Here is a 12,080-nt window from a genome sequence, read left to right on the forward strand (position 1 = left end):
CCGATTTCTGAAAGCAAACTTGGCCGGTGCCTTAAAGTGAATGCAAGGGTCAGTAAAATTGCCGAAAAAGAAAATGCTGGTTTAAAGTGCTCAATGCTGGAGCAACAATTGCATCCCCAAATCACACTTTTCACTGGAATTTCTCTGGCTCTGCAAGCGTTTTTTGTTATATTTTCCCATTGTATTGCTGGTCGAGAAGAGGCCAATAAATCACTGGCAACCATTAAGCCGCCTTGCTACACATGCGCTAATCTACTCCGGCACACATACACCCATACACACACTCACATACACAGAGAGAGCCTAGTGCGAGTATGTGAAATATTTTCATAAACAACATAAAACTCTACCAAATGGCAGTTATTAATCAAAGTAATGTGCGTTTACCTCTCCGTATATCCGCATACATATGTATGTATGTACGTATACTACGTATTTGTAGGGAAATCTATGTTTATGTGCATGTGCGCCAGAGCGACACATTTTTCAAACATATCAAGTGCAGTTTTCGGGCCATCCGTGGCTTAGTTTTAGTGAATTACCAGGTGGATTTAATGGCACTTGTTCAGTCGCATTGCTTTTTATGGCTACTCATCAAGCATTTTGCGTAATAACTATGTAATAATAGAAAAATATACAACAAGCTTGTCACAGAATTTATTTGTGTCAACGCCAGACACTGAAAGAAACGTTTGCCAAGCTCAGGCAATTAAATAAAATTTAATTGCATTTTTGGACTCTTAAAATAACACTTAATCAAATACAGCTGGTAGTCTGGATAATCTATCTTGCTGCACATATGATTTATTATTTTTTAGCAGTGTATTATTTGCTCTCCTTTTGAGTGAGTGACCGACCACCCGTTGCTATTAAATTAATGTGCGCTCATATACGCACACAAAAGCTAATTTCAGCGCTTGATTAAGTTGAAGTCGTTAAAGGCGGCCAAGTGCGCCACGCTGCGTATGAGTAATGTGGTTGTGCGTCTGTGTGCTGATTTAAGTGGCACCAACTCCGCAGCAATTGCACCGCTGTGGTGGCTAGTCAACCAGCCCCAGCAGCTAACTAAATTAGAGGTTCTAAGGATAGATTATAACAGGCACTTTACTCCAGCTGATGGATAATTTTGAGACAAGCTTTATTAGGGAAAGGGGATTTATCGGATTCCTGTTGCAATAATTTAGTACCATTAGGTTTTTATACTATGAAAAAGTGAATTTATGCATTTTCTAGTTTAATTTAAAGGCGAACTCAAGTTTATCCACACAGTTCGTATTTCACAGCATCTTTAATGAAGATTTAAACTACATATTCGCTATTTTTCCAGGCTCTCCGCCGCCGACAGTCATCTGGCTGATGAATGGGCAGCTGCAGAACAGCGTTGTCGATTACACATACGATGGCGCCATCAACAGCAAGCTGGTGGTTCGCAACCTGTCAAGAATCCACCAGCATGCGGTCTACACCTGCCAGGCCAGCAATTTCCACAAGAAATATGTGGCCACCAACATAACGATCGACCTCTATCGTGAGTATAAGAATGCCTCTTTAATAAAATGAAATATTAAAAAAATATATACGTATATATTGTACAATGTCCTTGGCGCACTATTAAAAGTAGCTAATCAATAATAGCTTTTGTGCCTTTTTTTTGGGTATTTTGTAAACAAGCATTTGTAAGCTTTCTGTTTCATTAGTCGCCTTCTGACTTTCCTGTTTGTAATAAACTGAAACATGTTTCAGCATTGAAGCGGTTTAAAACGACCCAAATATGGTGCTAAAAGCGTTTTGCCAAACAATTTATTTATTTATTGTATTTATTTCACTCTTTCCTGATCCAGATTGTGTGCTCTTGCTTTTGTTGCTCGGTTTTAAGCACTGCGATAAAAGTTTTAACAAATAGCTGCGCAGATAAAAACGAACCAAAAACACCCCGAAAACACCCCCAAAACCCCCGAAAGCACCCAAAAAATAAGTAAGGCAAAACCCAGAGAGGCTGAGCAGGAAAAAATAGATAATAAAATGGCTTATGCAAATATAACAAAATGCAAACGGCAACAGCAGCAACATTGCATGCAATGCCCACGTTCCAAAAAAATATACAGCGAATAGGAAAAAACGGTCAACAGAAATTCCTGTGCGTAACTTATCCCACCTACATTCTATGGCCTCTGACCTGGCACATATTGTACGGCCAACATCACATCGAACTATATGTAATATAGTTCTTTTTTTGATTTTTGTGTGTTTTATATAATAGTAGCGTTCAGGTTAGTGGACAGTGCATGACCCGAATGGATTTATTATTTTGTGACAATTTTTTAAATGCCCTTTTTCAACGCTCCGCCAGTGCAAATTGTTAAATTGAATTAAATTGTTGCCAATTTCGAGTGCCTGAGTGGTGCGAGTGGTTAAGAGATTTGTGTTGGGAAAAGCTGTTGGCAAATAAATTCGATGTGACAAAAATGTATTTGAAAATTCTGTCAGCTTGATTAGTGGACATACAATGGAGCACACACTATCCAAAAGTTATTACTTCGTTACAAATTATAAATGTTCTCTGATTGTTCCGCCAAAAACACTTCTATAGTTTACAACGCAAATGGAGTGAAATGTACGCGATCTTCTTTGAACATGTACAACTTGTAATAGCTACAAGGTCCAGCTACCTCTGCCTGATTCCTTGAAATGCCATATAATATTTGGCTATCAGGTCCTTGGCATTGCGCAAACAGCCAAAGATTGGCCATAGAATTTTATGGCACTTTGGCGCGTCTGTCATGGCTCTCAAAACACCAAAGCAATTGGACGGCAATTCCTACTTAGGCGCTCCCAGTGCCCCAAAAAATAATGCCAAAATGTTTCACAGACAGCAGCTGGTGATGCGCATATTTGATATTATTGCTCTGGGATGGGCCGAACATGGGAATGTGTCGCAGTCGCGAAGACATAAAAGTTAACACACCAATAAGAAAAGTGGAAGATGAGGCGCTGGAATGTCGCTAACTTGGCCAATTAATGTGGCCACAATTTCGTTCTACGATTAACAAATGACCTTGAAATGAAGCGAGCCGTTGTGGTTGTAACCAGAATTTGCCACTTTTCCTTGACAGAAATTGTGGTGTTTTTATTTCGCTTTGCGTGTAATGACAGAATAGAGGAGACCGGGGAAACGGGGCAGTTAAATAATAAGTACGACCTTAATTAGTTAATTTTATGGCCACTAACAATTAGATTACGCCCGTCACGACACTAAGTCACTCACACAAAACAATTATGAGAGCTCCTCATTAGCACACAATTTAAGGCCCCAAAAGGGCTGGTCGAATTCAAAATGCAGCATTTAATTGAATAAAAATGTTCTCCCAGCATTTACGATTCCTCTTGCAATTGTGGATCAGATGTCTGGGGTTCGTCTTTCCCCATCAAAAGTTTCAGGAACCAGCACACCAAATCGATAAATGGAAAATAGGCCACCAGGAAAATTCAGCTTTTCTTTCTTATCGATTAAATGTCCTTCGGGGATTTCGCTCTGTGAACCTTTAACAATTTAATGAATCTGTTTGCATAATTGGTGGCCATTCAGTCCTCGGGGCCGGGTCTTCTATGCTCGCTGGTGTAGTGCGTTTAATTAAACATTTAAATGATTTTCCAATGCAAATGTGCATAATTAATTTAATTACAATAAAGCGCTGCACCAACAACCGCACTGAAACCTGTTCAATGCCTATAAAAACAATGCAAAAAACTACAATAATATTGTAATGTATGCAAGGGGAAAAAGCAGGTTAAAATGGCATTGAAATAAATAAAATTGTAGATAGTTGCCCAGCACTCTGCTCCGCGCCTCTTTTGGTTTTTTGCTTTTTTATTATCGCATTTGGGCTTAACTGAAATGTCACGCCTTTAAATTAACGCGTAAAATGCGCGGCCAACCGCAGCAAATGTAAAAACAAATGAAAAAAGTAAACGAACAGTTGGCTTAACTCGTTAAATTGCAAGAAATATTTCCATTGAAGGTATCTTAAAGGTATCTGTTAAATGATACCCTCTAAGCGGATTGTTGCAGGCAATATGAAATAGTTGAACGAATCTTCACTCAATTGGTCGATTTTAATTTATTCCGAAAAAATAAATCGCTGAATAATAGAAATTTAGCAATTCAAACCCAAATAGCGTAATTTATAATTTTCACGAGCGCTTGAAAAAAGAAAACTGCAGGCGCGAAAAACAAAACCAATCGCAGTGACATCTCGATATCGATGGAAATTGTGAAATGCTGATAATGAACCCAGACTCCAAATACGTGACCATATTTGGGTGGCCGGGAAAAAAATATGTTTGTTATTGTTTATTGGTTTGTGCAATTTTCAATTTTGTGGGTAAACAAATTGCTGTCAGCATGAATATTAACAAATATTCAAATTACATAAATGTAATTGCATGAATATTTATTGGCTGAACTTTAATGCATTGTTTGTTTGTGATCTACCAATCCATATGCCAATTATTCATTAAACAGCCAACCATTGCGATTCGGAAGTTATATATTTTTCCATGGAGCGTGTTTTCAAGCTATCGATAGATTTAGGGAACCGGAAAGAGCTACCATTAATGGGAATTTACGCAGTTTTAATTGCTGCCCTGAATGATTAACGTCTCATCGATTTCCCATAGTTTTTCAGCGCAAATTAAATATTTAATTATATTGAAAATATAGGAGAAAAATGGCTGAAGCTGCGAATTGTTTCGAGTCGGTTCCTTTGCCCTTGCCGTCTGACATTTATTATTCGGCATTATGAGTCCTTTTGGCAAAAACAGAAATATTTGCTGCCCTATGCTCGATATTGTTGCATTGCCCCGTTGTTATTGCAGCAGTTACTGCCGCTGGTGGCAATCATAATTTGTTGCAATTAATTTTAATTGCATTGCCTGTCATTTCCATTTCCATTTCGATTTCGATTTTTCACACACAATTTAAATAAATCAACAAAAAGCTGCTGTCGCACCAAACAAAATAGCGCAAGCGAAAAACAAAACCAGAATAATATCGAACGAGTGGCGAGAGTAAAAACCAACCTTAACCTCCATTTAAGCAAATAAATTATCGATGGAAATAAATGCACGTTCATAATCAAACTGTTTGCATTGCAGTGCGCCCTCTGCTGGTGGAAATCAGCTTCAACAATCAGCCGATGTCAGCGGATCGAAAGTACGAGATCGAGTGCCAGGCGATTGGATCGCGGCCTCCGGCCAAAATCACCTGGTGGATGGGCAATCTGGAGCTGCATGGCCACAGCCAGAAGGTGGGTGTATAAATACTCTATAATTTGTAGATTAATATATAAATGCTATTGTAGGTTTCGGAGGACGGCAATGTCAGCACTTCGGTGCTTTCGATCACACCCACAAGAGAAGATCATGGCAAGGCCCTGTCCTGTCGGGCAACCAATGAACTTGTTCGCAATGGCATTCGCGAAACGGCCATGAAGCTGAATGTGTTCTGTAAGTATACCTTTACTCTCTTAATCGAATTTTTTATTACAAATTAAATAGTCGATAATGAAACGTTTAAATTGCACTTATCCAGAGAGCCATTAAATTAATTAAACAGCGACAGTAATCAAGGAAAATATTGTAGTTATATTAAAGAATGCAGGTAGACTGCAGAAGAATTTGACAGCAAACTGTTCTCAAATAACATTCAAATTAACCACGCTAATGTATTCTAAACTTATTTAGTTGACCCAATAACTCGGGGTAACCTATATAACACCCCTGTTAGCAGTTGGCCCTAGAATCAATCAATCGTTTCCCCAACCCTTTCTGAGTACCAGGAACAGGCGACCCCAGCCGCTTTAATAACACCCCCGATTTGACATATGTCGCTACTTTATGAGTGGCCCATAAACCATCGATGGGCCGCGTTCTGGTTCTCGTGCGATCCCATAAACTATGTCAACCGCTTATCGCCCATGTCCTTTGGGGAATCAATACTGTTTTGCATACCAATGCCATAGTGACATAACAGGCGGTAGTCGGGATTTCGGAACTCTGTTCCAAATATTGGCGAGGCCCTTACATAATACGTTCAATTTTTTGGTTCTTTTTCGGTTCGGCTCGTATGTCAAACGTTTGTTTTATGGGCCGCGTCAACAATGTGCAGTGCTGGGGGTAAAGTTTGTTAATAAAATTTCTATGGCAAAATATTAAAAACGCGCACGGCCGAGAAAGTTATGCACACAATACACGACAAGCTGGAAGAGCTCACTTTAAGCCACACCCACACATACAAACATATATTTACATATGTGTGTGAGATGGGATAAACCTTAATGTTTCAATAGTCTTGGGGTCCAGGGTCCTCATCTTCGGGGCTGTGACGACAGCGTCTTGGGCAAACAGTTGCCACGTCTATTATCTAAAAAGCTTACCGCCTCGTTGTTCCCCAATGTCATTGAAACTTTTACTCCTTTCGCTGGCTGCCGAGATGATGGGGATGTTTCCCGGCTTGCTGCGCAGCATGCACTGAAAGAAAATATTTTACATATGTAATATGTAATTGGTTTTTAGTCGCTTATAAAGTTTTATTCTAAAGTGTATAGCCCTGCAGTAGAATCAGTACTCGATTCGATTCGAAGTCCTGCCATTTCGCTCAGTGTAGTGTCTTGTGCAAAGGAGTCGGGCGCAGCTTCTGCGCGAGCGCTGATATAAAAAATTAGATAACAATTTCAATTTCCATGCTCATTTACATGTTTATAGCGTGCTTAAAATATTTTGGCCCCCTCCGTTTTCCTTCTGCTGACACTTCCTGAGATTTCATATTTCCCGCCCGACTTTCCTCGCTGCCGCGAAAAGATTTTGTGTCTTTTTTAAGCGTGTTCTTTGTTTGCCTCCTGCGACGGGGGTAAATTGAAAAGTTGATGCAATGTCGGCTGCTACCAGAGATGGGATGGCGGCACAGGTTGAAGTTGACGCTGCCAATAATTTTCTCATTATATTACATCACATTTAGCCGGGCCATAAAAAAGTTATCTCTAATATCTTAATCAGAGACCCTCGACCCAGCCAGACCTCTTATTTTCCACACAATCAACGCAGGTTAGACAACCGAAATTAAATCAACGGGAAAACCAAGAAAAGACAAGAATTGAAGTCATATCCGCAATAAACTTAATGACGAGGCACATTTTTATTTCATAATAATCTTGGTCTGTTTGGGAATACCTTTTTTAATTATTTATGGGAGTAGGGGTATCATATACAATTTAAAAATACTTACAAAATACCATGACTTTTATTTTGGATGAAAAGTAAAAGTCCAACTACTGAGTTTTTCAAACTTCCAGATATAACTAAATTACACTCGAAGGGGATTTAGAAATAGGACGAAACAAATAAGCTCTCAGGCCAATGCAATTTATTTGCCTTGAAAGGATGGTAGAATCAATTTGAGAACTGCTAACGAGAACTGGTTCAACTTTGTGCAATAGACAATGACAGGCCTCACCCACACACCCGCACACTCACGCACACAGACGCAATCCTTGCAATTCAACTGCAGCTGCAACATAATGTGGCACAGGCACTCAAAAGTCGTTACGTTAAGCTGCAGTTACGACTGGGATGGGCTTGCTTTGGTTTTTCCTCTCGTTTTCGGGACATTCGCTCCACGATGGATCGGACCGGGGGTCACCGAGATGGAGGACCATAAAATGCATTAGCCCGACGTAGTTGGCCAGCTTGGCCAGTGACAGTTATTACCACTTAAGCCCATCCTAACCGCAACAGTGTGGCCTGCCAGCCACTTGGAACTTCCTTCGGAAAATATCTCACTGTCATTATGCAGTTAAAGAAATTGGGCGTTGCCATTTCAACACCAGCTCGGATTTTAATTACCCCGAAAGAGCCAATGAGTTTTGCACATACTTAAATTGAAAAAGATTCAAACTGAAGAACTTTTCTTGGTAGTAATGAATTGGTTTTCGCTCTCAATAGTTTAATTTCTTGTGCATTCAGAATGCCACAGTTTTTGCTCAGTGCACACTCTTTGTTTCCCTTGTCCCTTCGTTATAGTTTAGTTTTCTGTGCCGGCTTAAAGTCGTCGCTAATGAACTTGTTGAGCGGGAAAAGGATAGACACAATGGGGAGGCAGGCAGTGGGAAAAGTCTTTAAATTATGCAAACTGCTTTGACTCGTTCTTCCTGTTCGCATTGTCCTTGTCAGTTCTTTCCCAAAGCCCCCTACTTTTATTCGGCTCACGCCCATTCTCTTCTCGTTTCTGCGATGGTGTGTGTTAAAGCACTTTTCATTTTCATTAACAAGTCTTTGCAAAAGACGAAATCGGCTTAAAGAAACTTGCTTATAGAACGTGCCACCCCCCTCCTCAAAGAAAGTGGAAAAGAAAAAGGCAGAAACACTAAGCAGACAGAGTGCGAAGTGGAGAGACCAGAACTACGCTTGGCAGGGAAAGTTGCCAAAAACAATGTGCAAAATAATAATAAACAAGTGGAAGGTGGCAAAATGCCGAGGGACAACTGGGATACATACGTAGACAGATAGATGGAAGGCAAGGAAGGAGCGACACTAATCACAGATAAGCCCAGATTAACCCCCTTACTCTCTCCCACCAACACCACCAACCATTTCATGCCTCTTTCTTGGGCTCTTCTTCTTGAGTTGAAGGATTGTCCAAAACAGCCAGCAAATTACGTTTGATGGACTCTTGCCAGCTCTTTCCGAGTAAATCCCAATTCCAAACCCAATCCAAGTCTAAGTCTCTGCCTTAGTCAAATGAATACAATGCTCATCCAGTGTTTTGTTTTCTGTCTTACCCACTTTCTTTGCAGTCATTCCCACCTTGCAGCTGGACCTGGGCTCCAATCTGAATCCGGAGGATATCGAGGAGGGCGATGATGTCTACTTTGAGTGTAAAGTGCATGCAAATCCGGCTGCTTATAAAGTTGTATGGAAGCATAATGTAAGTGAGCAAACTAACAACTTTCCTTGACTTGACTTGCAATATTTATGAAGGGCTTTTCTAAGAGGGCACTTCTTATTGAGACATATGCAGAAAGCGGGAGGGAAGGGCCAAAAACTGTATGGTCTGAAGTGTAAAGTATACTTTTGGCACAAAATACCTTTTAGTGCCATAAAAAATATATTATTTTTGGTTCTAACTCTTGCGAAACTTTGACAGACATACAATTTCAGATGCACGGGAAAAAATATTCAGAAATATACTTTTTGTTTAGATAACAACATATTATGTAAAGGAATGGATTTAAAATGAATTCTAAAATAATTCAACAAAAAAGAAATCCAAAATAAATTGCCATTTCTCTAAAAATGTTATTATTATTTAAATGGCTCGTTGTCGACTGACCTTCAAACATACCTCAAATGTTGCACTCAAGGCAATTGAGCGTACAACTGCCGAACTTCCGGCAATTCCCAAGACATTGGCGTGCTTCTCCCACACACACGAGCCTTCCTTCAGCTGGCTAAATTATTATGAAGCCGAAATTAAGTGGTCATTTTTACTGAATTATTGGCCAATTATTTTAAGGCAATAGAGTCAAGTGGCTGGCATAAGACAGAGTTGTGTACAGGGGGCAGGAACTTCGGGAGTTCGTACAAGTTTACAAGGCAAATCATTTGTTTATTAGTGGTCCCACAAAGAAGGAACTCAAACCACGGCAACAACAATGGTGGCCAAATAAATGTTATTCAATGCCGAACAAGAAACGAATCAAGTGTATGAATAATATGAATGCTAATTGAATTCATTCACAATGAAGTACATGACCAAACAAAGAGCCAAGCTAAACAACGGCAACAGCAAAGCCAACAACTTAGGCATAACTTTTACCGAAAACAACAATAAGCAAATACAAATACAAATACAAATACTCGAAGACGACCAAAAAGTTTTTCGTGTGGGGGGCGGCAAACGAAGGATATTTAGTACAAAGGAACTTTCACAAGACATTTGCCCAGGGAACTGGGTAGGTAGATAAAAAGTTTATATGAAATAATAATTTGCCCGAGAGAGACAATGGAATGGTTGGGTTCGAGTGCTGATTCCATTACATTCTATCTAACATCGAAGAAAATGCTAATTATATGGGGATAGACAATAGCCATAGAAAGTGAAAGACAGATAGCTGCAGATAGGGAAGCGACCAATCAATGCCTAAGAAGTCTATGCAAATCAACTGAGATCTGAGAAATGGCTCAAATCGATGCAGCAATACCCTTACTGTAATATTTTGTTAACTTAGAAGATGGTTATGATTAAATGTCATGCTCTTTGGGACTATTTTAATACCCTTTTATGTAAGGCAAGAGATTCCGCCCTGGCTAACTAATGCCCCCGTTACGAGACAGGATTTGTATGACTGGCTAACAAGGCAGAAAGCGACAGCAGCGCAGTTAGTTAGTTGGTTAGTTGGCAATCGTCACTTACGTTTACCCAGCTCAGCGTGAAATCCCCTACAGATTCTCTGCCCCCCCTCCGCTCCTCTCTCACTTTGCTCTTAGCCAAGTGTCATAACAATAAAAGTTCACTGCGGCAGTGGCAGTACAAAAATGGAAATGAAATGGATACGAAACTAAGCCAAACACACACACACACATACACAGGGAAAATAGTAATGTAAAATGGCGAGAGTGCTGGAAAGTGGAGGTGGGAGGTTAGACAGACAGCCACGGTTGGTCGAGCTGTGCACATGGCGTATGCGTAATGAGTTCAAGGCCAAGCGGAAAATTGCAAATGACTTGGGCCAAAGTGAAGGCGAAGAAGCCAAGTCGGGCGTTCATTAAAAGTCAATTGTTAATTGGCAACAGCCAAGGCAATGGCGACGCTGCAACCTACAAATGCAATTAGAAGTCAAATCAAGTTAAATCAACTCCGCTGCACACAGTTAACAAGTAAATTAATTTATGTTTTGCCACCACATCGATTCGGTTTGAACTCAGCTATTCTTCCTCGCCGAACAGCCGAAGGGCAAAAAGTGGAGCCCTGGCAACTTGTCTTCGTCTGTTATTATTCAATTAGACAAGCTGACAATTAACGACGAGCTGGCAAATTAAATTAACAATTAGTTTTATTAAACTTGCACACACACACACACACACTAGCACACACGCAGAAGTAGGGGCCAAAGTTCTCAAGCGAATGTGCGTGCGGGTAAAAGTTTTCACATGTTCATTAACAACAACAAGTCGAAGAAGGAGCAAAACTTTGATGGAATCGTTGCCGGAGCAACCAGATAGCCTCGGATGAATCCGAATCCTGTTGGCGGTAAAACTTATTTGGGCCGCACACACTCGCATTTATCTCAGCTGCGTCAGGAACCGCAGAAATAGCAAACATAGCCGGAAAATTTGATTAGAGAACAAAGTCGGTGGAAACGACTTTAGAGTTTTGCAGCAACTTGAGCATAAATATTTACATAGCTCCACAAGGCACAAGGCAAGTGGCAATGGTCGGTTGCCCCATAAAGGCGGTCGAAAATGTATATTGATTTAAACGAATGTTTTTATTCATTATCTTGAATTCTGAACTGCATGTTTCCGGTTAACGAACAAGCATACATATTGCAAATTGAATAGATTTTGCAATTGAGCGTTGATATCTTTATACGCAGATCTTCTTTATGGTTGTTAACTAAACTCACAGAAATCAATGTCAACAGCTACTTAAAATTGCAATCTATATGTCTATTTGACTTTCTCCAACAAAAGATATTATCTAAAAGCATCAAATTGATGTAAGTTTAACCCTAGGTATATTAAATTATAAAGCTAATCCAAGTAAAAATTTAAAGAAGAGCAGCCGCGTAAAATGCGGAGTTGGGAAAAGCCGAAAGCAAATCAACTCAATCAGTCCGAGCCATCAGATAAATTACGGAAACTAATTGGGTATTTATAGTCGGAACTAACATCAATGACAGACGAGCACAAGAGGCGGCCTGGATTGGATTGTGGCCCAAGGCTCCTGGCGCTTGAGGAGTGGCTGGCAAACAAGTCGAAAACACGGCCGAGAGACAGACAAACAGAAATGGCAACGCATAAAA

At 40.1% G+C, this 12,080-nt stretch overlaps 1 protein-coding gene and 1 long non-coding RNA gene across 3 annotated transcripts in view; one reads left to right on the forward strand and one right to left on the reverse strand.

The window, feature by feature from the left end:
- LOC6536579 (hemicentin-1) overlaps positions 1-12,080 on the forward strand; it is a 79,638-nt gene that overhangs the window by 47,300 nt on the left and 20,258 nt on the right. For both annotated transcript variants that reach the window (XM_002097119.3, XM_039375280.1), the window contains exons 7-10: positions 1,328-1,528; positions 5,155-5,306; positions 5,361-5,505; positions 8,850-8,980. In XM_002097119.3, the coding sequence (XP_002097155.2) occupies positions 1,328-1,528; positions 5,155-5,306; positions 5,361-5,505; positions 8,850-8,980 (629 nt within the window). The remainder of the gene's footprint in view (positions 1-1,327; positions 1,529-5,154; positions 5,307-5,360; positions 5,506-8,849; positions 8,981-12,080) is intronic.
- On the reverse strand, positions 6,560-8,856 carry LOC120321719. Its single transcript, XR_005561431.1, has 2 exons — positions 7,283-8,856; positions 6,560-7,213 (listed from the first exon to the last, which is right to left on the reverse strand). It is a non-coding gene; the product is annotated as an uncharacterized LOC120321719 (long non-coding RNA).

Source organism: Drosophila yakuba, chromosome 3R, assembly GCF_016746365.2.
Source record: "Drosophila yakuba strain Tai18E2 chromosome 3R, Prin_Dyak_Tai18E2_2.1, whole genome shotgun sequence".
Lineage (NCBI taxonomy): Eukaryota > Metazoa > Arthropoda > Insecta > Diptera > Drosophilidae > Drosophila > Drosophila yakuba.